Source organism: Sciurus carolinensis, chromosome 11 (genome assembly GCF_902686445.1).
Source record: "Sciurus carolinensis chromosome 11, mSciCar1.2, whole genome shotgun sequence".
In the NCBI taxonomy this organism is placed as follows: Eukaryota; Metazoa; Chordata; class Mammalia; order Rodentia; family Sciuridae; genus Sciurus; species Sciurus carolinensis.
This window is the reverse complement of record NC_062223.1, coordinates 8,927,354-8,955,099: the sequence shown is the minus strand read 5'-3', so window position 1 is coordinate 8,955,099 and position 27,746 is coordinate 8,927,354. Positions and strand designations below refer to the sequence as shown.

The following is a 27,746-nucleotide window of genomic DNA, read 5'->3' as shown; positions in this document are numbered from 1 at the left end:
AATGGAATGTGCACTCAGCAGCAGTGTCCCCAGCACGCAGGGCTGGGCGCGGGAGGGACCCTAAATGAACCGCAAAGCTGAGGTCAGGAGGCAAGCCGACAGATGTGCAGGAACCCACGTGTGGGTTGGGCTGGGAGCGGGCTTGAGTCGATTTTGTAAATGAGATAGAAGTCCGTTAGTTTCAGTCTTCCGCACGTGTATACCAGCTGAGAACCTCAATCTCAGAGGGGAAATGGGGCCTTGGGTAGTGAGCGAATCTAAGAAAAACCCTAGAAGGACTACATCCCATCTTCCTCGGTCCCCACCAAGAAGGGGAAGGGGGATTTCTCAGCACCCTCACTCCTTTCCCCATCTGAAGGAAGAGGTTGTGTCTTATGATAATTGTAAAACAATAATATCTGGGACCAGACACAAGGAGCCAGCTGACCATGGCCTGAAACCTCTACAACCAGGAGCCAAAATAAATCTTTTCTTCTCTAAGTTGATTTTCTCAGGTATTTTGTCACAGTGTCGGAAAGCGATCGCAATCCATAATAGCTCTGAGTGCCAGACCCTGGACAAGGCACATCGGGTCATCCTCCCACACTTGCAGGACCAGTATTACTCCACTTGACAGATTCACTGAGCAGTAACTTACATACTGTAATTATACTGCACGACAGTATTTCCAGCATGCTCTGCAGTATAGAAGGCACTTTGTTAGTCACTCTCACTTGCTACCAATAGCACCCTCGCCTAGTGGGCAGGGCAGGTGGCACCTTCATTTTATAGATAGAAGCCTGGGGCTCTACCATCTCAGCCTCCCCACCTCACACCACTTCCTGACTCATGCTCCCTGCCCTCACCATTCCCTACTCTGGTCCCCTGCTCCACTCCGGTGACTCACTCACAGAGTAACTCACCATGTCAGCTTCCTCGAGGGAATGGCTTTAAGCTTATGGCCCAGGACTGGAGCTGTAGAAGGATAAAGGGAAGCCAATGGGGTCCCTGTCCTCAAGAACAGAAAGTCTTTTTTTTTTTTTTTCTTTGAGGTGCTAGCGATGAAACCCAGGTCTTACACACACTAGGCAAGTGCTGTACCACTGAGTCATATCCAGCCCAGAGGAAAATATTCTAAGAAAAAGGACAAACAAAATGGGGAAAGACATGACAGGTGAGATAGGATGAGCAAGTGGGAGGGGATAGGGATGGTGGGCAGAAGGTGGAGCTGGAGCAGGAACCACCTCCAGGAGCAGAGGAGAAGTTGGACGACGCAGAAGGCGTAAGCTGTGCGTGGACCGCCCACTCCATGTGACCCAAGAAAGGGAAAGACGGGGTTTTTCAGAGTTAAAAAAAAACAAAAGTTGAATTCTGGCTTTGCAAATTCACTGACGACCTCCCTGGACCTGCTAGTCTGTCTACGTAATAGGCTTATCCTGCTGCCCTGCCCTGGGCCCCGGGCCCCCCAGTACAAAGAGCTGACATTATGGGACCTGTTGCATGTGAAACTTCAGATTGTCCCTTCAGTTTCATAAACAGTAAACAACGATGTACTCTCCAAGGATCACGATCAGGTTTCACGCAATCAGAGCCATCGAGTGTTCACTGAGCCCGATTCCAAAACACACTTGGAAGGCTGAGTATAATATAAAACATGGCTTCTGCCTTCAAAAACTCACCATCTCAAAATATCAGGCATCTGAAACCCCTCAAAGGTACTGCTTCAGTGAAGAGGAAGCAAAGGGTCCCTGTGTTAGCTTTTGTGGCTGTGACTCAAATCTCAGACATAAACAACCTGAGGTTTTAGTCCAGAGTCGGCTAGCTCCATTGCTTTGGGCATGAGACAAGGCAGAAAATCATGGCAGAAGGAAGTGGGAGAATCTGCTCACCTATGGCAGCAGGGAAGCAGAGAGAGAGCATGGCAGGGACAAGAACTACCCTTCCAAGACAGGCCCTGGTGACCTACTTCCTCCTTCCAACTAGCCCCACCCCCACAGCCTCCACCTGCTCCCAGGAGTCCATTCAGCCATCAGTGGATTACTCATGACCCAATCACTCCTGAGAGTCGAACCTCTGACACTGCGGCAGTCGGGACCAAGCCTTCAACAGGAGCCCTTGGGGGACATTCCAGATCCACACCACAAGGGTCATAGAGGAGGAGCTGGACCTGGCCTCTGAGAAAGCATCCCCGCAGAGGCCGGGCTGGCATGCAAATCTGGCACAGGGAGGCCAACACACACTCAGTGCAGGCGCAAGGACACGAGGGCAGACGACCCCCTTTCCCACAAGTGTGGTCAGACTGGCTGCTCAGGTCAGAGTCCAGCAGGGCTGGGTGAAATCCTGATCCAACCCTCTGATGTTTATTAGCCAAGTTCCTTGGGGAAAGTAACAGGGCGGAGACTCTGAAGAATAAGCATAATAATTCAACTTTGAATATCCTTTGGGGGGATTAAATACAAGACTGTGTGCTAGCCAGTCCACAGCAGGGTACTACCGACTATTGTCACTGACATCAAATAAGGTTCAACTGCCAGGCTGGGGCCAGACTTTGGAAGGTCATAAGCCCTAGCAGGGAAATACAGACACATTGATTTGGGCCACCAGCACAGAGGGTGACAAGCAAAACCAAGAGAAAGAGGTTGACCTTGGCAAGGACGGGAGGGACCAGCTGCCACCATGTTCGCTTCCCAGTGGTGCTGGGACCCCTCGAGAGCCCAGCTCAGTGTGTTTCCAGCTGTTCTCTTTCAAAACCACTTCCAAAAGAGCAGAGGGCAGGGGTGGGACACAGAAATTGGAGGAGAAACCGAGGCAGAAATGCATCTGAAGGGATAATATGAGCAGGGGGTGGGCTGGTGTATCACTGGACAGGAGCCCCAGAGAGTTCAGGCAGGGAGTAGGGTGTCGCATGGTGACCGGAAGCCCTCAAAGCTAAGGAAAGGCAGCACCAGAAGATGGTAGCCACGAGGAGTCTGACATGGTACCAACAGAAGATGCAGAGATTTAAGGGAGAGATACGCCCAGAAAGAAAAAGGAAGGAAAGCGCATGCTCATTCCACCATCTTGGCTGGATCTATACAACATGCGGGGAGTGGTGAACCAGAAAAGAGGTCCCTGTTGGCATGAAGCTGGCCCCCACTCCAGTCAGGAGGAGGCCAATGCACAAGAGACCATTCCACGTTCATCCAGAACCAAACGTGTCCATGTAAGTACCAAACGTGTCCATGCCTCAGGCCCCTCCTGACAACAGGCTTCCTTAGTGTGGTGGAAAGACACCAGATAGAGAACAAAGTCACAGGAGCTAACTCCCTCCACCCTGATCTAGACATGGCAGAGAAGAGTCACAGCCTTACCAAGTGCTGATCTTGGGGAACTGGGGACAAGGCTGAAGCAAGGACATCCACAGCACTCCACCCCACCCTCCCTGTCCACAAACACACAAGCAGCCAGCTTCCCCTTCTCCTTGAATTGATACCTCATGACCTGGCAGGGAGTCTGGACTGTTTGCAGTTATAGATAAAGAGCCAGAAGCCACTGGGCCCTTATCAGTTCCCTCCTCCTGAACTGAAGGAAAGGTTCTCTCCTAAGCAACTGGGACTTGTTCCCTGCCCTGAGATCTGAGCAGTGATTCCTATTCAGACACCAGAGTCTGGCCCCCAACACACAGACTGGGCACGTTCCCTCCCTGCTATCTGGAACACATCATGCCTCAGAGCTAATCTTGGCCTTTTGGGGTCCATGTTCCCCCAGGAAGGCCAGGCCTCTGTTCCAGCTTCTGGGCATGGCGTCGAGGCCCAGGGGTGGGGAGCTGGGGCACAGCACACCTGAGCCCAGCTGCAGGGAGGAAGAACAGCCTCACCCCAGCCAGTGGCATCTGCACCACTTCCACAGGGGACCCTGTGGCCTCTCCCCCAATGGTCACCACCACACCCCAGAGCTCTGGAGTCCTCTGTCCAAGGTCTCAGGAAGAATCTGTGCTGTCAGGGAGGTATGCCCATCCCTGACCACAAATGTCCCCACAGGCCCTTGAGCAATGCTCTAGTCCGACCCTCTATGGATTCCTGTCCTCTCAGTACTGTTCCCAGGATCCCCTGGCCTCTCCTTTTCCTACTAGAAGGCTGCCAGGTTCTAGAGGTGCACATTCCCCCACCAGGACAGTGTACCCACAGGCCTCTGAAGGTTGGTCCTCTAACCATGGCACTGGTCTGCCAAGCCCCAGGGAGGCCAGGCTGTTCCTGAGGCTGGAACACCTGAATCTGGGCCCAGTGCCTGCTGCCTGTTTATAACTGATGTTCTAGGTTAAACCCTGGCAGTTACCTTCCCAACTGCCCCTACCCTACTGCTCAGAGGGAGAAGGAAAGGGGGATGCAGTCTCTGACTCTGCGGGGGGCCTCAAGCCAGCAGCTCAAAGGAAAATCAAGCTGAGAGAGAGGTGGTCATGTCACTGCACATGGACTCTGGTGGAGGGACTTAAAGGTCAGTGGTATTTGAATTTTACCAAGGAGGGAGGGCGAGGGCCAGGGCCAGAGCCAGAGCCAGAGCCAGGATCAGGGACAGGAGAGGGGTGGGCATCTGGACTAAGGGAAACAGCAGAGGATTTGTGGGGAGAAGAGGAAGTGAGCAGAGTAACATCTTGTTCCTTCCTGCAGAGAGCTCACAGTGCCTCAGGCTGGCCACCTGGAAACTGGTGACATAACGGGCCTTTCTTCCCATAAGGCCAGGAGACTGGACCCCTCACACAGGCATGCATTACTTAGCGGTCAGTGTAAGTTGGTAGTGCAGTATGATTTCACTAGCAATTAGATTTTTAAAAGCTTGAACATGCTATTAAACATAACCCAATAGCTGCACTTGATGTACTAGCCTAAAGACCACCCAGTAAGAACAAGAGGAGAGTCCCCACCCACCAGCACCACCCGCCATCACAGAAACCAAACCCCAGGCTGAGTTCTGACCAGATTCCTTGGAGGAAGCACAGTCAATGGCTCATTGTCCTGTCTTTTGTGTGGTCTCCTGAACTGGAGGGTAATTATTCAAAGAAGGCCTTGCAGGGTCAGGGCACACACTGCGCAGTGGCCCACGTCCAGAGAGGCTAACGAGATGCAGGTGCGCCTAAGCCAGACCAAGGCCTAGGTCAGCAGAGTGAACAGGCATCTCCTGGAGAGCTCAGCGAGAGGGGACTGGTGCAGTCCAGGATCCCCAACGGCACTAACCTTCTGCATCTACCTCTTCTCCATCTTTCTCAGAGCTGACCCCCTCCAGTCCCCCACACCCAGAGAGAAGTGTTACCCTTTAAGAAACTTGGGCAGAAACTGGCAGGCACAGATGCTGGGGAGTGAGCCCTGGACACAGGCCAGAGTTCTGCAGGAATCCCAGGAGGAGAGAGGACCAGTCAGCACGGTGAGGGGATCGCACTGGCCGTGGAGATCCTTGACCTCGCCTGGCAGCAGCGAGGTGCAAGTGTTTTTCCCATGTTGGAGGCAAAGGGGTGCCAGTGACTTCACACCCACCTTGCCACTTGCTACCTGGCTGTGAGCAGCTGGGTGGGTGTGGAGTTGGGGGGAAATGGCCAAGTCGGGCCTGCGGGACACCCAGGAGCAAGGCCAGAGGAGGAGCATGGCCAACTGGACACGTCCTCAGTGAGTTCTTGGCCCACCTTCAGGAGTTCCTTCTGTCCATTACTTTAATGTCCCTGTGCCACCAGGCAGAAGACAGGATGGGCCCTTGCCGGCTCCAGAAGGGAGAGGTGGGACCCCAGACAAGGGCCTTCAGAACCTCAAGGTCATGTCCACCAAGGATTCCTAGCTCCTTGGGAAAAGTACCAGCTCTGGGGTAAGTCTCCCCGGGTTGGGAGCTAACCCAAACCGTGGAAGAGGGGTGAAAGAGCATCCCTTTCCCAGGATGCTCCAGGATGCTCCGAATGTGACAGCCACACTGGGTCCCAGAACTGGCTGTGGTTCTCACAGAGGAGCAACCAGCACAGAGAAGAGAACATGGCATCAGTTACGCAGACCTGGCCTGGATCTTTTTCTAATATACATATATATTTTAGTTGTTGATGGACCTCTGTTTATGTATGTATTTATTTATTTATTTGCATGCAGTGCTGAGAATCAGACTCGGTGCCTCACACACGCTAGGTGAGCACTCTACCACTGAGCCGCAACACCAGCCCCTAGGCTGGGATCTTAACTCTGCCGCTGGGTATGGCCTGGGGCAAGTCATTGCGCCCACCATATCTCAATTTTCCCTTTTTTTGGTGGGGGTGGTGGTACTGGGGATTGAACTCAGGGGCACTCAACCACTGAGCCCCAGCCCCAGCCCTTCTTTGTACTTCATTTATAGACAGGGTCTCACTGAGTTACTTAAAACCTCATTTTTGCTGAGGTTGGCTTTGAACTCGAGATCCTCCTGCCTCAGCCTCCTGAGCTGCTGGGATTACAGGCATGTGCCATCATTCCCAGCAATTTTCCCATTTTAAAACTGGGGGCTCATAGCATATTCCTTCCAGAGCTACTCATTAGGAGCCAATGGATATGATTACAAACAGCCAGTTTCTACTTCCAACTGTGCCCCGTTTTTTCACAAAAGTAAGACCTTTCTGCCAGGCATAGTGGTACATGCCTGTAATCCCAACTACTCAGGAGAGTGAGGCAGGAAGATCTCAAGTTTGAGGCCAGCCTCGACAATTAGGGAGGCCCTCGGCAACTTAGCAAGACCTTGTCTCAAAAAATAAAAGGGCTGTGGATGTGACTCTGTGGTAAAGTGACCCTGGTTTTGATTCCCAATACCAAAAAAAAAAAAAAAAAAAAAAAAATAGGACCTTCCTCATGAGAGGAGTAGGCAGACAGGAAGGAAAAACACCTCCTAACATTCTGTTTCTAACAACTTTGGATAATCTCCTGACACTGAAGAGCTCAGCGAAGGAGAGCCAGGAATGGGGAAAGCCTGGTGGTTAGTCGGGGTTAGTGGCTTGCTGGCCACAACCACCCCCTCCCCTAGCCTTCTCCCGGGTACCCCAGCAGCCCAGGGTGCTGCGATGTCCCCATAGCACCTGGTACAGAATCCTGATGTAGTGCTGGGAAGCACAGCAAAGCCTCCATCCTGAAAGAGGTCCTTTTGAGAGGATTCAGGTGTTTGCTTGGGCCTGCCTAGTGCCAGAGGGTACCGGAGACAATGGCCAGTGGCACTGGTGCTGCTCCTTACAGGACACGTCCTGGGCCTCGCCACCTCTGCCCACACCTCATTCCTAGTACACACAGACCACGCAGAAGAACCTTTGGAGAGCTGGACCAGGGCTTGCTCGGCTCCGCCCGCCCCTCAGGAGGAAGCTCCCTCTGATGCCAAGAATAGGAGGCACTTAGAAGTAGAAACCGGCGGTTCGCAATCGTGACCACAATGAAGTGCGCATTTCTGGGCTTTACTGCGTCAGGTCAAAAGTACCATTGTGGCCACGTGTTGTGTTCAGTCCAGCACAGCCTGCCCGGGCCGCTCAGCACGGGGCCCACAGCTGCCCAAGGCATGTCTGGTGGCTGCCCTCTAGGAGCTCGCCGTCAGGGAAAGCTCCAGACTTGTAAACCAAGGTCAGGGCTGCTGTTACCAGAGACAGAACAGAGAGGGCAGGGGCCGGAGGCAAGCCGCGGACCAGGCTGGGGACGGGGCAGAGACGAGACCCGGAGGCGAGGAGGTGACCCACGGTGAACTGCAGGCAGGGAAGAGGGAGGGAGCCAGCAGTGTGGCAGGGCCCTGTTGAAGGCATTGCATGGTCACAAACCACATCGTGTTGGCATGGCTGGGGCGCCAGGGGCAAGCTGGGAAGGAGGGCAACAGCCCAGGTCCTGCTCGTGAGAGGAACGTGGTTGGTCCACGCTGCTGTTTTCAGTCTTAGCAGAAAATCTAACACGCACCAAAACAACCCAATTTAAAAATAGACAAAGAATCTTGGTAGATATTCCTTTGAAGAAGATGTGCTGGGGGTGGCAGCCGGGACAAGAGAAGAATGGAGGCACTTTGGGAAACGGGGTGGGAGGGGATGGGGAAGGAAAGACAGCGGACTGAGACAAACATCATTACCCTCTGTCCATGCATGATTACACAAATGGTGTGAATCTGCACTGTGCACAACCATAGAAACCAAAAGTTGTACCCCATTTGTGTACAGTGAATCAAAATGCAGTCTGTAAAAATAAAATAAAATAATTAAAATTTAAATAAAAGAAAAAAAGATGTGCCAGAGGCAATAAGCACAGGAAAAGACGCTCAACACCATTAGCCAGAAGGGAGACATCAATCAAGCCACAGTGAGATTCCTCTTTTCACCCCCAGTCTGTAATAATAAAAACGGGAGACAGTAAGTGCTGATGAGCACTGGAGAAGCTGGGGCCTCAAACACTGCAGGTGGGAATACAGAAGGCAGCCACTTTGGAAAGAGTCCAGCAGTTCCCCAAACAACTAAACAGTTACCAAATGATCCAGCAATTGTGTTCCAAGATGTATGTACACAAGGTAGCTGAACACATATGTCCACCCAAAACTTGTACACGAATGTTCATAATAGACAAAAAGTGGAGACAAACTAAATGTCCATTAACTGATGAATGGATTAACGGAATGGGGTATATCCATTCAATGGAGTATTATTCAGTGTTAAAAATGAAGTACCATCACTTGCTTCAAAAGCAGCTGAACCTTGAAAACATCCTCTGTGAAAGAAGATGGACATGAAAGGCCACATGTTGTGTGATTTCATTTCTATGAAAAGTCTAGAACAGGCAAATCCAGAGACAACTGATTAGTGGTTGCCAGAGACTGGGGAAAAGGGGAAATAAGGAGTGGTTGCTGATAGGCACGGGGTTTCCTTTGGGCGGTGAAAAGAATGTTCTAGAATTAGATGGTGAAGATGATTAGACAATATTGTGAATATGCTAAAAACCACCGAATTGGATGCTTTCTAAAGGGGTGGTGGTGCTAGGGATTGAACCTGGGCCATTCTACCACTGAGCTACAATTCTTTTTATTTTGAGACAGGGTCTCACTAAGTTGCTGAGGCTGACCTGGAACTTGCCATCCTCCTGCCTCAGCTGTCCAGGTTGCTAGGAAGGCAGGTGTGGCCACTGCATCTGAATGAATTATATGTTTTTAAAAGAGTGGATTTTAGGCAGGTGTGATGGTGCCTGCCTGAGCTGCCAGCTACTCAGGAGGTTGAGGCCAGGGTACCGCTTGAGCCCAGGAGTTGGAGACCGGTCTGGACAACATAGTGAGACTCCATTTTAATTATAGCACATGAATTTCAATTTATAGTATATGAATTGCATCTCAATGAAGCTGTTATAAAATATATTTTTAAAAGTAATACATGCTTCAGCTTACTGAAAAGTTGGAATCCTTGTAGAAATAAAAGGGTTTTAGTTTTGCTTTTTAACCATCAAAGAAGTCTCTTTGCCCCATGACCTCAGGGGGTCTTCTGGTAGACAGGGAGGTCTCCACAGACAGAGGAGCACAGAGCTGGGTATTCTGGGATGCAGTGCCCTCCTTCATATTCATTTATTTAAAAATAGCAACAGTGGCTCAGTGGCAGAGCACTTGCTGTGCATGCATGGGGCCCTGGGTTCCATCCCCAGGGCCACAGGAGGGGAAGAAAATTCACTCATATTTGTATTTCTGCATTCACTCTATCATGATGTAATATTGTTTATGAATAAAATCTGGACCTGCCCAGGCATGTACTTGAGAGAGGGAGGAGTAGTTCATAACCTCTTTAGACGACATGGCCACTGCTCTTCAGTGCTGCCCCAAACTCAACAAATAGCAAGGAGCTCATTGTGCCATGGAATCTGGAACCCTTGAACTTTTCCTGCTGTGACATTAAAACCCACTGGCCTTTCTGGAGTTGTAAATGGGCCTTGTTTCCAGCACGATTTCATAACCTGAGGTGTGGGTCCTCCAGAACAATAGGGCTCGCTGATCTGGCTGATCTTGGAGGTGCTAATACATTATGTAACACAGTACCAAAATATCACCTGGGTGACATCACCACCCACATCATCAGAGAAGCCTGAAGTGCCAGGAGGCTGTCCAGCTCAGGACAACAGGTGCAAGTTCCCAAGTTCTAAGCAGCTTGGAAGCTCTGCCTTGCCACCGGCCACAGTATTGTTAGCTGTTTTCTTCGAAGCAATGGCTCATAACATTCATCTTCAAGAAAAAGGCCATGAGATACCCAGGGCTGAGTAACAGCTGTTCCCTGTCAGCTGTAAAATCTGTGAGCCTGGCTGGGGTCGTGGCTCAGTGGTAGAGTGCTTGCCTAGCATGTGTGAGGCACTGGGTTCCATTCTCAGCACTGCAAATAAATAAATGAATAAAATAAGGGTCCATCAACAACTAAAAAAAAAAAATATATTAAAGGTGATCCCTGAAAACCCAGCCAGTTCAGTGTGCAACTCACACAACCCCACAGGGGCTTTTCCCAGCCCAGTGAATGGGTCAGTGGAATGTTCACTTCCTGTTTCATCCCACAGAACACGCGGAGCGAGGACCCTAGTAAAGCGAGTTGATAAATAGTTCCACTGCTTCGTTACGGCAGTCATGAAATGAGTGGAGGAGAAGGGCGCCAGGCCACCGGCAGCCAGTGCCACTGCCCTGATTCCCGTAAAGGCACCCGCCGTTCTGTCACCACCGCTTTTGTCCCATCAGTGCCAGTGCCAAGACAGCAAAAGAGAAGGAGCACTCAGTTCTGCGAGGAAGATCGTCTTGACTCAGACTCCCCCGGAAGGGGCTGCAGGGCCTGCAGGGCCTGGGGCGCACGCCTCAAGAACCCGGCTCTGCAGAGCGGACTCTGAGCTAGAGGCGCATGGGTGGCCTGAGCCGGTGCTGGAAGGGGCAGTTTCCCAACCTGACAGTGCCCTGTCCACACCGCCTTGCCCCTCCGTGGACCTTAGCACCCGACAGCCATCTCCAGCTCTCAGGTGGTTTTCCCGCTTCCACCCTGGAGAAGGCCTGGGCGACCGTGTGCAGCCGGGAGGAGGGCAGGCAGGGAGAGAGTGGCCCAGCCCACCATCTCCTGCCTCTGCCCAGCTGCCCCCAGCCCCGGTCTGCCCGCCAGGCCCACCACACGCCCTGCCTGCAGATACGGAGTTGGCGCACATTCCTGCCATCCAGCCCCCGAGTTCAATGTTGACAAAGGGGTGCCCCCACCATCCTCCCTCACAGCTAAGGCTGCTGGGTCAGGAAGACCCCTTCTCCACATGCCACAGTCATGAGCCCCCACTGGGCAGCAACCAGCACAAGGCCCCTCGTTGGCTCAGTCCTGTCTGCCCAGAATATTCAATAAACAATGCGAGGTCTGGTGGGAACGGATTTCTCATCGGAGAGGAGGCTGTTACAACAGCAGCCACGCACAGCCGCTTGGCCAGTGGAACCAAAGAGCGAACAAAGTGCCATTCAGGCCCCAGGGACAAACAATAGGCCCTTATCCTCCTTTCTGATCCAGGCCCAGAGCTGTTAGCAGTGTGGAGGGCTCAATGGGTAGCCCCAGGCAGGGAGCCCCCAGAGTCTACAGAGCCCCAGGAAAAAATTTGGGGGGGATCCTTTAATACAAAAAACTTGAATCACTCAAAATGAGCTTGCCAGCTTGATTCTGCTGGCCCATCTCACAGGACCCCACTGAAATAGGACAGCTGTCACTGGGACTGGCTGGCCCATGGGCCCCAGGTAACCCCATGGGACATCTGTCGTTCCCTACACCAAATACAGGAATCAGAGTACCCCAAGCACTGGAGGGGGACTTTTGGCCCTAAGCTACAGCCGGGCCGGGGCTACTCATGCCAGGCCTAAGGGTGTCCCTGGCCATGAGAACACAGCCACAGTCACAGGTTGAAGGGTTAAGCGGATTGCCCTCAAGAACGGGGGCTAGAACTCGAGGCTCCATCCTTCCTGCTTCCACACTTTGGGGTTTTCAAACCAGCTGGGTAACCCAAATCTCAGGGAATCCCGAGTCTTCCATGGGTCACCAGGCCTTGGTGGCTCCTCCCCTGCAGTTTCTGCCCACTGAGCTCCTACTGGGTGGTGTGAGTTTCACGCCTGAACCCAGCCAGTCTCTCGGTGAGAAGCCAGGGGAACAGCACAGAGAGACTTGGCCAGGAGGGAAGGAAGGGGCCAGGCCTGCAGAAACGCTCACGAGCGGAGGCAAGGGCAAGCCAGGTGGCCTACACACTGACAACCCGCTGCGCCACAGAAGCAGTGAACTCACCTTCAAACAGGCCCTGCCCCGGGACATTCTGCCATCAGCTCCAAGGACACCACCTAGGCTGGCTAAAGGAAGTGCCATGCAGGGTCCTGGGTGGTGCCAATGGGAAGGGGCTCAGCAGGTAGAATGCCAGCAACAGACCCCATCTGGAGGACAGGAGGCTGCCATGGGCTCCTTCCACCCCCACCCCACTCCACTCCACGGAGGCCAGTGAGTCTGAAATGTGCCTAAGGTTGCTGTGCTCTGCCAAGACCCACGCCCAGCCACTGCCACTGCAGGAGGCAGATAACCACAGTGGGGGGAGACTCCCCAGGCTCCCGTGGGGCCAAGGCCCTCTCGTTACCCACTGCCTCCTCCCAGCACTGATCACAGCTGCAGCTGACCAGGATCTGGCCTCTCCCATCTCCTCTGATGACAAGAGATCAGTGGGCCTTCTCTTCCCTGCTGTGTCTCCACTAGGTAGCAGGGGGCCTGGCAGTGGCCTACAGCAAAGGCCCTCCCTCGGCTACACAGCAGGGCCTGAAGCTGCAGGCCAGCTGCAGACCACTCCATGCGCAGTGACCACACAGAGACAAGGGCTCCGTTCCATGAGGGCTGCCCACCCTCCTCATGGGAGACCACTGGGAGAGGGGCCAGGGGCCTCAGCAGGCCCAGTAGGGAGCATCCTCAGAAGGCAGCAGGCCAGGCTCAAGGCTCCCACGGCACATCCCAAAGTCCCGTGCTAAGGAACAGAGCGGGTAAAGACAGAAATTCTAGCCCACACAAGCACAAGCTGGCAGGGGAAGTCTGGCTCCAGGCCTCTGAGCGCCCAGACTTGGTGTCTCCCTTCCTCTTTCTCAACCCTTCCAGGTGCCGCCTATGCTCACATCTTTCAGCATTTAGAGCTAAGTACTCCCAGCACCGTCTCTCCCTCAATGCTCTTCACACCCTCCACCCCCTCTGCTTTGACCTTCCTCTTCCTCAGCCCCCCAAAATAAGCACACCAACCTGCATTTCTCTGAGTCATTGATTCTGCTGCAACTCACCCTACCACTGGCGTGGCTTGGCAAGAGCAAATGACCTTTGCACAGGGGCCGATCTCCTCCCCGCTCTCCTGTCAAGTCCAACTGGGTAAATAGTTATGGGACCAATAAAGCCTAAGAGGATGAAAATATGGCATCTCAGGCAGTACACAAAATCTAGTGACAAAATACCTGGATCCTGTCCCTGGTCCTTTCTGACCCCTGGCCATCATCTATAACCAAAGACCCTGTCCTCCCTCAGGAATGCATGCAGCAGACTGCTTACCCACAGGTCCTCTGCAAATTGGTATGTCTACAGAGACGACCCCCCCTTTTCCTATGTGGGACAAAGGAGGTCAAGGGTACTGAGAGTTGATAGGTCAAGAAAAGAGGTCAAGTCTGCAATTCCAGGACTAAGCTCCAGGAGGAACGGGAAGCAGGCCTAGGCACACTGACCCTGTTTCCGAGGCCAACGTGTCAGAGGCTTGTACATCGCCTCCGGTTTTTCTGGTGTCTTCCCAAGCTGGATTTCAGCTTCAGAACGTCAAATACCTACATCAACACATGGCTACTGGCCCGCTAGACACAAGAGTTACTGACAAGAGGGAAAGCTCTAGAAAACTGTTGGCACTCTGCCCACTGAGGCAGAGCTTTGATTGGCCTACACTTGGAGACCTGAAGCAAGAGGCACCTCTGGCCAGCCTTGACCTTCCAGGATAGCAGCACTCTCAGCCCAGGGTGGACTGCATGGAGGGTCCTCCCAGAGCTGCCTGGGGTCTGAGATGGTCCACAAAAGGGACGAGCTGCAGGTGGTCAGCTCTCTGCTAGGTAAGCACATCTTCTTACCCCAGTTTTGAGTGGAATGCCCAAGTCCACTCAGCAGCCTGTGGGCTCTCTGGGGGTGGAAGGAACTGAATGGAAGAGTGGAATGCTCTTTTGTCCTCCAAAGAATTCTGTCAATTAGAAGGAATTAGCATTCTTCCCTCCACCTGGGAAGGTAAACCCCACTCTGACCAACTCTGATTCTAACTGCTCTTTTTGGGGTGTGATGTGAAGATGAGAGGCAGAAGAATAAACAAAAGACTTCTCCCCCATCCCCAGATCAGGGCACCTCCAGATGCCCTCCTCCACCCTGGCCTCAGAGCAGAGCCTGGCCAAGCAGAGCAGCCCAGGAGTGGCCAGCAGCACCAGGAGCCTCTCACTGGGAGGAAGAGCTCTTCTTCCCAGAAGGAGCAGCGAGACCAAGCCCCGCCACCTCCTGCACCTGTATAAATAACAGCGTCAGGAGGGTCCCTGAAAAAAAGCCTGCACCATCCTGGCACCATGGGCCAAAGTGGCCTGCCACAGCCACCTGGTCAGTCTCAGAAGGTACAACCAATAGAGAAAATGTTTTTCTATTTGCAAATCATCCCTTCACGGGTACCCCAAAGAGGGCTCTGTGGGGCCCAGGGTGGCAAGCTGGGCAGGAATGGGAAGCCATTGGCTGATGGGGACAGAGCAGTGACAACAGTGGAGTGGGCTCCAGGCCAGAGGCAGCGAATGGACCAAGTGGGAGGGTCTGTGCCAGGAATACCAAACAGACAGCAAGGGAGGGGACACTGCTGAGAAAAGACTGAGTGTGGCAGTCAGGAGCCTGGTCCAGGCAGCCCCCCGTGGAGATCAGAATTCCCATCTAGGCCTTAGCTCTTGGGGAAGAGACGCTGCATGCCTGAGAGGACTACTTGGGCTTGGAAAACAGGCGCCCAAAGGCACATCCATGGCAAGTAACAGATCTTGGTCACAGCAGGCACAGCCTTGAAAATGTAGGTGAGCAGTCCCAGCACAAAGCGCCTGCTGACTGAACATGAGGACAAACCACTCAGTGAGGCTGGTTCTGGCTGAAGTAATCAATCAGCAGCGACAGAGGAGGTGTGAGTAAGTGATGAGGGTGACCCAGAATGTCCATGCCTCCTGCTGGACACAGAGGAAGGGGATGGAGGAGGAGGAAGAGGGAGAGTGACCCTCAGGCCCCACGCACTACAATTCAAACCCCAGCTGGCCTAAGAGATCCCTGCAGAGGGGGCCGGGCTTGCGCAGCGTCCTTACAACCAGGAGAGTTCAGCAGCTGCTGGTGTAACTCGGTCCACTTTAGGTTTTGAATGTAAGCCTTGCTGCTCGGACACTGCAACTGATTTTTAAAATGGACATGGTTCGTTCTCTCCTCTCTCCCTGCTCCTCCCTAATCTCAGGAGAAAGGATCGCCTTTCTTCCCCATCCTAGGCAGAGTGATCTGTCCCTGAGCACACACCCATCATAGGAAGGAAGTAATCCACACTTTGGGGATGGCACCAGAAGATCTCAGAACTGACCATCTCCCAAGTTAGTAAGAGAATTACACTCCAACAGAGAACACGTGGAATGCAGCCTTTGAGTCGCCTCTTTAACAGCCCCTGTTCCTGCCGATGGGCTGAATCAGTCTCCGGGACAGGAGTCCCTGTGTTTCTCCTTTGCTATCAAAGCAATAAATCTTCTTTTTCCTTTTTCTAAAAACTGTGTCCTTGTTATTGGACTGGAAATTGGGGACAAGGACTGAGCTTTCGGCAATACCAGCAGCCTCCCCTGAGCAACAGAAGTTTCCATCTTCTTTTTTCTGCCCCTGGCCCTGGCCTAAGGGCTGGAAAGGGAGGAGAGCCTCAAATACAGACTCAATTTTGGAAGGAAGCCTGGGATCTCAGAATAGGGGGCTGGGACAAGCATAGGGGGACAGGAGAATTTTAGGCCTGGGCCTAAAACCAGATAGAGGGGCTGTCCCCGGAAGACCCGTCTCCTGGGGACCTATCTGGAGCTTCTTAGAAGAGGCAAAGAACCCACTCTAAGCCACAGCTCCCATGGGCCCCAGGACCTCACCCCCTCCTCCAGGCATCCTCGCCCCTTCGCCTCCTTCCCTCCACTGTGTAGAGCCCTGGTCTCTTCAGGGAATGGAGCTGGGACTGGATCCAACTTTGATTTGTTCGATAGAAACACAGGTAAGTGACAATGGAAATGTGGCCAAGGACAAGAAGGCTTCCTGGGCCCTTGGCTCGACTGCCCAGAGACTGTGCCCATGTGCACACTGGTCTCCTCTGCACTCAAGCAGCCAGGAGTTTGCAAACAATCCTGTGAAACCCAGCTGCCTGCAAAAAACAACCTTCCCCTTTACATTTCTACCAACTCTTGAGCAGGATCGCCTTTTTATCTCTGCGAGAGCCTTAAGAAGAAGCATTCCAGAGAGGAAACAACAGCAAAGTGGAGACAGAGGCTAAGGATTATTTTGTAAAATAGACAGAACCAAGATGTCTGAGCAAAGAACCTGCTCCTGGACCCCAGGCATTGCATCGGATGCCAGGGGGTGGGAAGATGAAAGGCAGCCTCAGGCTTTGCACAAGCACAGAAGTGACAGAGAGAAAACCCGGAGTCGTTCACAGAAAAGGGAACAAGAACCCTTACCTGGGGCAGTGGCAGGAAGGTGGAGGGACCTGGGTGCCAGCACAGGGGCAGAGTCGGCAGAGCTGGGCCTCCGGCAAGGAGCTCCCCACTTGAACCTTGGGGACACCTTTTACTTTCAGGATAATTATAACAAAGTAGTGATGACGTGTAAAGAGACCCTGGAGACCAGAGCAAACTTAGCAGCTATTAGTATTTCTCGCTGCCATAATTATTTTTCTATTGTATTCTTTTACATATATTCAGTTCTGAATGTGGAAAAACTGACCACTGGATAGAAAAGCACCTAACAGTCCCCACACTCTGGGACTACTCCAGAATTTTAGACTGACCAGGCTGGACAGAGAAAGCGACTGAGAGGTAGTGAGACAGACCTCAAGGAGGTGGGGCTAGTGGATGGAAGTCAGGATACTGGGGCATGCCCTTGTCAGGGATAAGGGACCCCAGGACCCCGCACTCCTGGCTTCCCAGCTTCATCTGTTGCATGCTCCTCATGACGTACTGGGTCACAAGCAATGCAGTCAGTCACCCCTGGACAGAAACCTCCAAAATCATCAGCCCAAATAAGCCTCTCCTCTTTATAAGCTGGTTACGTCCGGCATTTTGTCCCGGTGATCTGAAGCGGGCTCACACAGCTGCCTGCCCCCTACTCACTCACAGGGGCTCCGCCCAACCCCTCGCTTGGTCAAACAGGGCAAACAAGACCATCAACTTCCTAACCACAAGTCCCTGTGCTTGTGAAGGAGGCCAGGGTCCCTTTGTCTGCACAAAGCCCACCCAGCACCTACTAGCCCCAAACGGACTTGCTGAAGTACTTGAGGGGTTCTGGACGGTCTCAGTGGAAATCAGAGGGGAGAGGGTGGGAAAGAGGCTTTCTTCTTATGACAGGAATGAAGACGTGGCTGCATGTGCCGTGGCTCCAGGAGTGACTGCCCATTAAGGTGGAGCCATTCTCAGAAGTGCATCCCAAGCTCAGCGTGGAGCGCCTGGTCTTGCTCAGCTCCGTCCTTTCACTTCCTGCCTCTCAGCTGCAGAGACATGGGCGTGAGTGGTTCATCATCCAGGAGGATGCCCAGAGCCCTCCAGGAGCTCCGCCATCACCCAGAAAGCCCATTATAAAGAATACTTTATTACCTGGGCTTTAACTCTGACTCCATGGAACCATCTCCCCCAGTTTGCTGTTAGCTACAGAAGGGTTTCTGATAAGGATGCAGAGGGTCTGAGATCATCCTCATCCCTGGAAAAATACTCCAAAGAAGAAAGCGAGGCAGGAGTAACTTCCACTTCACAGGAAGAGGGTGGCACACCGTTGCCACCATGTCCCACCTGGAAGTACAGTGAGCAGTGACCCTGCAGGGAAAAGGGGCCAGGCGAGGACAGTAGCACAGAGGCAGCCAGGGAGCCACTGTGGTCCACAACCAAGGGAAGGAAGAGTCCCCAGAGTCAATACCTTCCTTTCTGCAAAAGAGCTATGTAATAAGAGAGTTTTAAATGGGTCATGGAAAAACACAGAGCTTCGTGATGTCAGAAAATCTTGAGACAAAAATCTGAAAAACAAAAAAAGTTAGGAATTAAGTGTGGACTTGGCAGAACAAATAACAAGCACTCTTCTTCCTCTTTGTTTGCAAACAGAATAGACACAATCTTTGAACAGCACGACAATGGTGTCCTGGGCTCCCATCTCAGAGAAGGCATCTAAGAAGCCATTTCACAAAAATGATGAAAGTCAAGCAAACTCAAGACACTGAGAAGATAATGACAAATGATGCAGCAGATAAATAGGAAGCAGGTTCTCCCTTAACAGATGTGGAATTATTTGGAGACCTCTGAAAAATAAAGATCCCAGTCTAGCAACCTAGTGTCTGAATCTTTTCCCAGTTAGCAGATATTGCCTTTGTGATCAGGAAGGATGTCCAAGTTATTTTCTATCTAGAAAATTGCACAACAGCTTACAAATGTAAAATGGACAGCTCTTACTAAAAAGCACACAATTTAAGGAATATTACCTTTTGAAACAATCCGGAACAATACACAATTATAGTTAACCTGCAATTTGTCCACATTAATGAAATGGGAATAGCAAGCATAGATAATTCAATAAATACATTTAAAGAGTACTTCTTAAGTGCCCGCATAGCGTAGGAGGTAGAATTTCTTTAAAACTGTATTAAACTTGGAAAGCAAGGTTGTTACGGCCTGGATCTTGAATGTTCCCCAAAGGCTCCAGTGCTAAAGGCTTGACTGACAGGCTGGCCTTGCTGGGAGGTGGGGCCTGGAAGAAGGAAGTCCATTCGTTGGGGTGTGTGCCTGGAGGGATGCTGGGTCTCCAGTCCCTTCTCTCTCTTTCTGCTCCTCTGCCCTGCACTCCTGCCATGAGATACTGTGCTGCCACAGGCCCCGAGCAACCACGAACTGAAACCTCCAAAACAAGAACCAAAATACACCTTTTCTCCTTTAACCCAACTTTCTCAGGTATTTGTCACAGCAACAGAAATCTGACACAAATGCTTCCCATTACAATGATACAAAATCCTGGAATTCCCATTTCGTTAATGTGGACAAATAGTAGGTCAACTATTATTACCTATTGTTCCAGGTTGTTTCAAAAGATAGTATTCCTTAAATTATGTGCTTTTTAGCAAGAGCTGTTCATTTGCATTTGTAAGGGTGCTAGTCAGCTTTTCATCACTGTGACAAAATACCTGAGAAAATCAACTTAAAGGAGGAAAGGTTTCCTTGGCTCACAGTTTCAAAGGTTTCATTCCATAGTCCTCTATTTCCACAGGCTGTGGTAAGGCAGAGCATCATGGAGGAGACAAAGTGGCAGAGCAGAGCTGCTCACCTCGTGGCCAGGAAGGGTGGCCAGGGAGGATGTACAGGGATGAAACATACCCTTCAAAGGTATGCCTCCAGGGACCTCAACTCCTAGTTCCTACCAGTAGCACCACCAGCTGGGGACCAAGAGGACTTCAACGCATAAGCCTCTGAGGTACATTCCAGACTCAAACAATAACGTAACCAAGTACCCAAACAAATCTTGGTAAATCAATATGACCGGGGACAGGGGACATAACCAATTAAAGCATATGGCACATGAGCCTCTAATGCCCATGTTCTAGTTCCAACAAAGTAAAAATGCACAGGTCCAGTGACAAAAAGCGGGAAAGCATAGCATGCTGAGGTGAACCTTGTTACTTTTATTAAATGTTTTCTTTTTTTTTCCTGCCATTGTAACCCTTTCAAATAGATAATTCAGTAACTTCAGTCTATGTGCAACATTGTGCAACCATCACAGTAATTCCAGGACATTTTCGTCATTCCACAAGAAACCTTATCCCACTGGCAGTGGCTACGACTGTCTCCTCCCCCAGTCCCTGGCAACCACTAACCTGCTTTCTGTCCCTATGGATGTGCCTGTTCTGGACAGTTCAGAGAATTTCATACTACACGTGTCTGTGTGTCTGGCTTCTCCTAGCAAGCTTTCACAGTTCATCCAAGACTTCACTTCTTTTTATAGCTGAATAATATCCCATTCATCTGTTTTTGTTTTTGTTTTGTTTTTTAGGCTGAACCTGGGGTGCTTTACCACTGAGCTTCATCCCCTTTTATTTTTTGAGACAGAGTCTCACTAAGTTGCTTAGGGCCTCACTAAATTGCAAGGACTGGCCTCAAACTTGTGATCCTCCTGCCTAGGCCTCCCAAGATGCTGGGATTACAGACATAATACCACCAGCCCAGTCCATCCTTCAGCTGATTAACATCTGTGTTATTTCCATTTTCAGCTATTATGAATAATGCTGCTATGAACATTTATAAATATGTTATGCTCTATTCCTGTAGGGGAGTGCTGGAAATTGAACCCATGCTAAGCATGTGTTCTATCAGTGAGCTACACCCTCAACCCCTAAAAACATAATTCTTGACCACCCAAGTTAGTCTACCTAGTTGTGCTTGAATAGTCAAGGACTTGAATCCAACAGATTGACTCTATGCCTCAACTCCCAATCCTGCTGCTATTGTTACATCCAGATGGCCCCTCAAAGGCCTATGTGTTAAAGGACTGGATCCCAGCCCCGTGGCACAATTGAAAGGTGGTGGGAGCTTTAAGAGGTAGAAGGTTTTAAGGTCTCTGGGGACATGCCCTTGAAGGGGACTGTGGTACCCTGGCCCTTTCTCCTCCTGTCTCTCTTGCACCAGGTCATGAAGTGAGTGAACTTCCTCTCTGTCATGTGCTCCCATCATGATGTGCTGCCTTGCCACTGGCCCAAAAGTATCAGGGCCAACTGATCGTGAACGAAAGCTCTAAAACTATGAGCCAAGATAAATCTTTTCTCTTTATAAGTTGATTTGCCTCAGGTATTTGTTACAGTAATGGAAAGCTACCTAACACACAATTTGTCTTCCTCTACATTTTCATCCTGTAGTATAGAAGGTGCATAGCAGCCAGTAATCTGCTGGATGGCAGGGGCAAGCTGGAGAAATTTATAAGTTGTGGTTAAAAATCCACACACATAAAGCACCAGCTGCATGGGCAGAAAACAACCTGACCATTTGTATTCTCTTCTGCCTCTACAACCCAACTGATATCAAGGGGAAGCTCTACAGCCTGCCCTAGTCTATCCTTCAGTTAAGCAGCAATACTGTTGTAAGCATCCAGGCTGCTGTGAGGTTAGAGACCAGGGCAAAGTCAGGTGGACAAGCACCAACTCAGCCCCAGTGGGCTTTCAGTGAAGCCTCCTGTGTTCCCACAATAAACACAAGGGTAGAGGGTGGCAGGGAAGGCAAGAGACCAGACCCAGGGAAACAAGAAAGAAAGACTAAAGGAAAGAAGAGGAATGTGTTCAGAAGAACTTACGTAAAGAGACAAGAAGGGAAATACATCTACGACAAACAAGAAAAGCAGACCTAAGAGCAGGCAGCTACCCTTCCACCTCCCCACAGATGCCAGATGACAAGGGGGGGGGCGGTCACTGTCCTTTGGAAAGTGTCAGTCAGCTGCCTCTGCTGCCTCAGGCCCACCAGTTTCAGAAGGTGACCTGTGGCAAATGTGGTCACCCCGCAAGTGCAAGAGAAAGAGTAAAACATAACTGGAGTACAGAGGCTGCAAGGGGATAGTCCCCAGGAGCCGTTGATGAGGCACCTAAAAATCATACCCTGCAGATTCAGGTGAGGACGCAGGAAGGACCACCACCCAGACCCCAGGGCAGGGCAGCATCCAGTCCAGCTTCAGGATTCCAACAATTAATTGGGCAATAAATGTGCTTTTTTTTCCTTTTTAAGAAAAGAAATTTTAGTTGTAAAAAATGAATCTATGTCTGAAATGGCCCAGAGAACAAATGGGTCAGTGTACCTGACAAGTACAGCACGACAGACTTGTATGAAGGGAACAGAAGAGAACAAGGACCACCTCGGAGCAGGGAGCAGAACCTCTGAAGATCCAGGAAGGCCTGGGGTGCATCCCACTTCCAGGCACTTCCCTGGGGAAGAGAGTGAAAACACGGAGGTGACAGCCATGCAGACGGGATGAGCCAAGAGGGCAGGTGATGGGACCTGCAGGAGGTGAAGCTCCATGGCACCAACAGAACCCACTGGAAGGGACCGGCTGCAACTGCTGAGCTCACAGGGCAACTCATCGGAACAAGGCAACAAAAAGCTAAAGGTTTGGACTGAAGATGGAGCTCAGTGGTAGAGTGCTTGCCTGGCATGTGCAAAACATAAATAAAAAATTAGAAATCCATATGGAGAAAGCGGGCAGGGAAAAGGCAACACCAGAAAAGGAGAACAGGAAAAAGAAACTGACTTTTTGGAGGAAAGCTTTTTAAAATGTTAATGTAATTATGAATAAGGTAGAGCACTACGAAAAACCAACACTGGCTGGGGAAAGAACACTTGCATACTGGTGAACACCTGGGTACCTGCAGTCACCTGGCCTCCCTCCTCAGGGCAGCCTGGGAAGGAAGGCCAGCCACTCGTGGAAGCAGAGCTTGTGACCAAGGGGAGTCAGGCAACTTGGGGGCTGCACCTGTGGTGTGAGATGGGTCCTCTGAACGGTGGCACCACGGTGGCCCACATGAGATCTCACACACACATGCCCTGGGGCAGTGGAAAACACGACAAAAAGACAACCTGGAAGCAGGTCAGAAACACAGGTAGCCTTTGCAGCATCCTAACTCAGGAGTAAAACACAAACGCTTTTTGAAAACAGGAATCAGGCCAACCTGAAACCATCAGCTACCAAGACGGACTTGGTAGTCGCAGAATAACATTAGGTTTCACACAGTCTACCCAGGAACGCAAAAAATGTGAGAATTATTAGGGAATTTCAGAAATCAGAAGGCTGAAACAGTAAAGTATTTGGGGAAAGCACTAGTAGGAATTTGCAACTAGGGCCAAGGAGGATCAGGGTCTGAAACCACTTAAGACTGGTGCTCAGTGCTGCCTACATGCTACTCCTGCTACCAACGAATACCTCCCTGCAGGACCGAAGGCCAGGAGCACCCAGGCCCCAGGAAAGACCCACTCAGTCAACCAGCAGTTGACCACAGCTCTTCAAAACTGGGGGCAAGACCCAGGGACACCAGCTCCCCCTGTAAATCCACAAAGTGGTCTTCTGGGACAAACCAGTGTCACCTGAGTTCAAAAACAATGATCAGACGTCCAGGCCCATGCATCACAGTGGTACAGTTGGCAGGAGTGGGGGAAAGGAGAGGGACAAAACCGCATCCATCACTGCAGTGAAAGGGGCAGCATCACTTCTCAACTGTGAAGACCTCTGAGAATGGGAAACACCGTGGGGATATCTCAAAGCACTACATAGAAGGGAAGTGAGTTTTTCCAGCGAGGCAAAATACAGATAACCACCCATCCCTCCTGCTGAAAATATCTAAAAATACTAGACAAACCATGTGTATGTATAAATAAATGAACAATAAATGAGTTGGCAAGAAAATAAGGAACACTCAGGCCAAAATTTAAGAGGAAGCAGAAACCCAGTATCATAGGTTGATCTGGAATGTCCCCAAAGGCCAACGTATTGAAGACCCAGTGCTCACTGCAGCAACATTCAAAGGCAGGGCTCCCGGGAAGTGGTTGAGTGATCAGTGGAGGAATCACTGAAGGGTTCACAGTGCAATGGACTATTGGGAGGAGGTAGAACCTGGGAGGCCCAGGGAGGAAGCAGATCACTGGGGTGTGCCCTTCTCCCTGGCTCCCCTCCATGCCTCTGCTTCCCAGCTGCTGAGGGGTGAGCAGCTTTGCTCTACCACACCTTTCCACCATGATGTGCTGCCTCACCACAGGCCCAGAAGCAAGGATCCAACCACCATGGACTGAAACCTCTGAAACAGTGAGCCAAAATAAACCTTCCCTCCTTTGTTTTTCTGGGGTATTTTGTCACAGTGTTGAAAAGCTAACCAACACATCCAGAGAGGGAAAGAAACACTGGAGTTTTTATCCTGAGGGCATTTACAGAACCAGGCAAGGCTGAACTTCTGCTTTCAAAACCTTAAAGGGTGCAGGGGCCCAGCCCAGAGCCCAAGATGAGAAATTTAAGGAGATCCTACCCCAGTGAATCTGGGACCTCTAAAAGATGCCCCCTCAGGAGTAAGAGTGAACCAGAAATAAACCCAATCTCCTCCCATCCCAGAAAAGTACCTCCAAAAAAATCAACTGAGTTGATCCTTGTCACTAAGCAACTGGGCAAACAACAAAAAAACTCACCCCAAGAAGTTGTGATGAGGAGACTGCCCTACCACAGATTTCCAGTCCAAATTCCCACACCTGCACAACCAGATAACACTCAGCCCTCTGTTCTGCCAGTGGAAAGAAGAATACAACCACATTGGAAAAGATTTTGGCATAACTTAGAAGAGCCAAATGTGCCTGCGATTCCACACCTGGCTCACCTTAGAGACACACTTGCTCACATGCGCCAGGAGCCACGGACAAGAATGTTCACAGCAGTGTTGTTCATTCCCAAGAGTAAAACAATGATAGTCCACAGGCTTCTCAGCAAGAGGAAGGATAAATACACCAAGGTGTGCTCAGGTTTTGCTCTACGGCAATGAAAACGAGCAAAGAGCTACGTGCACCCTCGTGGATGAATCTCAACTGGAATGCCGAGGTCACAGAAGTCAGCAGTGTGTGCTATGTCTAGGAAATTCAAAAAGAGCAGAGTTAACGAATAAATTATTTCAAGATTGGTCATAGATGAATACCATGAAGAAAATCAAGAGAAATTGATTCATCGAGTCAGAATAGCTGTGCAGTTAATGGGCTTCCACTGGGGAACTTATTATGTCCTAATATGATTTTCCTTAACCAGGGGGATGGGAACATAAATGTCCCCTTTATTATAGAGTTTTAAGGGATTCATGTTTTAAATGTTTTCTGTGAGTGAGATATTTTGCAAAACCTGTGGAATATCACACAGTTGTTAAAAATGGCAGCAGACTGACCAGCGCCATCTCCAAGGTGCACTGACCAATGCAAAGGGCGGGGTGGAGAGAGGGTAGGAAGACAAGGGTGCAGGAAGAAAAAAGAACACCCCTCCATTTCTATTTTAAATGGACACACGGTCCCTAGAAGGATTAACAAGGGATCTGGGCAGAGGCAGCTCCTAGGATGCTGGACCCCTGCAGAGACGGGACAAGGCCACTGGGCTCTTTCCCGTTGTTGGCAGTCAGGATACAAGTGTTACTCAGTTCAAATAAGTAACTTTTTTAAAAAAGCAAAGTTAAACACTAACCCTTTGGGTTGCCACTCAGTAACAGACTACTAGGTTCAAAGGTAGCACCTCTGAAGCAGCGGCCTGGGTCTCACCTATATCCCTTGGCCTTCCCAGACCTGTGTTCAGTGTGCAAAGCACTCCATCTTCTCGGTGACTGCACTGAAGGGCAACGCTCCAGTCCACCCGAGCCCAGGGTCCAACCAAGGCCCCTTGGATGGACTTCAACGATGACTGAACTTGGGCTCTGCTGGGCTGGCTGATCTGGAACAAAAATCTGAGATGGCTCCTGAGATGTTCCTTTGGGGCCATAAATCTGCTAGGAATGGCTACCTTTGCCCTTTCCCCAGAAATGCCCTTAGTCTGGTTTCCTGGGGGGCAAAGCCTCCTTAAGCTGGAGAAGGGAGACACATGGAAGGAAAACTGGCTCTGAGCTGTAAAAACAAGGCAGATATAGGACATAGCCACACACACACACACACACACACACACACACACACACACACCCCTTACTGGGGATTGAACCCAGGGGGTTTTACCACTGAGCCACATTCTTACACCACCACCACCACCACCATCCCCCCCCCCCTTTTTTTTTTCCAGTTTTGATCCAGGGTCTTACTAAAGTGCTCAGGCTGGCCTTGAACTTGCCATCCTCCTGCCTCAGCCTCCTCAGTTACAGGGATTACAAGCACCACTGCACCCGGCTGACACAGCTTTTCCTAGAGGGCGAAGCATACCATCCCCTGTCTTATGACTTTAGTCTCAAAGTGCTTCCCCTTGGCAGCAGCTGCCCTACCTGTCTTTTCTGCTGACCAAACCCCATTATGAAGTTCCAGACAGGAGCCATGAAAATCAAGAAGTATTTGGGAGAAAAACAGAAGTGAGGGCTATAAGTTCACGTTTGAGTGCGAATGCCTTTCTAACGTGCCCCCCTACCACGCATGGGAAGAGCAACAGGGCCCCTCCCCTCCCAATCCAACACCTCACACATGCCATTCTGCTCAGCCTAAGTCCATTTGCCGCAGGCACACACGAGGAAAGCTCCAAGCAACCAGAAGAAAGGCATTTCCCGCGTGGTCGGCCTGCCAGGAGCCTTAGCACTGCCAGCTCAGCCTCCCTGGCAGCAGGAGACTCACACTGATGATGATGTCGCACCCAGAGACGAGGCAAGACCGGAGGAACTCGGCCCCAGCACCTGTGCATTCTCGCAGTCTGCTCTCCTCTCCCTAATGTTATTCCCAGGTCAGTGCTCAGGGCTAATTGCTGGCTCGGTTTTCTCAGAGGTGGACTGGGCTCAGTAGCCCATCTTCAGCGACATGCCGGTTCCCATTCATTCCCTCTTTTTACTGACCTCTCCATCTTCCCCCTGATCACAGGCCTTGAAGTCAGCTACCTTCAGCTTCACAATGGAATGGAAAGACGACTCAGGTTAGCAGAAATACAAACAGCTATTGTGCAACCAGCTGACCAGGGCAGTGAGAAACCAGGAAGGCCAAGGAAAACCTTAAGTGCTCAAGGAAACAGCCTGGGCAACGTGGCAGGGAGAGCCGCCCCATGAGGAGGTGACTCCCAGGTGACAGTGAAGACTCCCAGGAGAGGCCAACACCATCAGACAGTCAAGAAGAAAAGGAGTTCCAGGTTGGCCTTGCAGCCCTGGGTACCGAGACACTCTGACATATTCTAAAACCCGGCAGAACAGAAGCATTTTGTAAGAACCCCAGGCCAGAAATCAGGGTTGCTGCTCTCAAACCTTGGTTCTGACTTGTTAGCAAAACTTAAAGGAAGTAGTTTTGCACTAAGTTCCTGTACTGGGCCCCAACAGACCAGACCAAAAATCAAAATGGAATCACACATCGAAGTTTCACCAACCTGAAACTCAGCTGCTTATCTAACCCACTGAAAAATAAGAATTAGAGACACAAAAGTCAAATTTCCCAAACATAACACTTGCAGTGGGTATGAAAATTAAGCTCCCTCTAACTCATCCTTAGTAACCTGGTATTAACCCCTTATTTTTCTATTGTTCTGTCTCCTGTCCCCACTTTACAAGGAAAATTAAAGTGACCAATCTGCTTCTTGTTTTTGTTTTTTTGGATACCAGGGATTGAACTCAGGGGCACTCGACCACTGAGCCACATCCTCAGGCCTGTTTTATATTTTATTTAGAGACAGGGTCTGAGGGCCTCACTGTTGCTGAAGCTGGCACTGAACTTGTGATCCTCCTGCCTCAGCCTCCCAAGCCACTGAGATTACAGGCCAGTACCACCGTGTCCAGCTGCTTTTGGTTTTTTGATTCTGCTTTCTTCAGCCCTTTTCTGTCTATAAAACCAACCTCCTG

General features: G+C 50.8%; 1 protein-coding gene across 4 annotated transcripts in view; it reads right to left on the bottom strand.

The window, feature by feature from the left end:
• The window catches only part of Pc (pyruvate carboxylase), a 105,704-nt gene that overhangs the window by 62,111 nt on the left and 15,847 nt on the right, over positions 1–27,746 (bottom strand). The window contains exon 1 of one of the 4 annotated variants that reach the window (XM_047516576.1): positions 13,205–13,253. The exons of the other annotated variants lie outside the window; for them this stretch is intronic. Within the exon in view, the coding sequence (XP_047372532.1) occupies positions 13,205–13,210 (6 nt within the window). The 5' untranslated portion in view covers positions 13,211–13,253. Of the gene's footprint in view, positions 1–13,204; positions 13,254–27,746 lie in introns of those variants that run through there. 4 annotated transcript variants of the gene reach the window in all.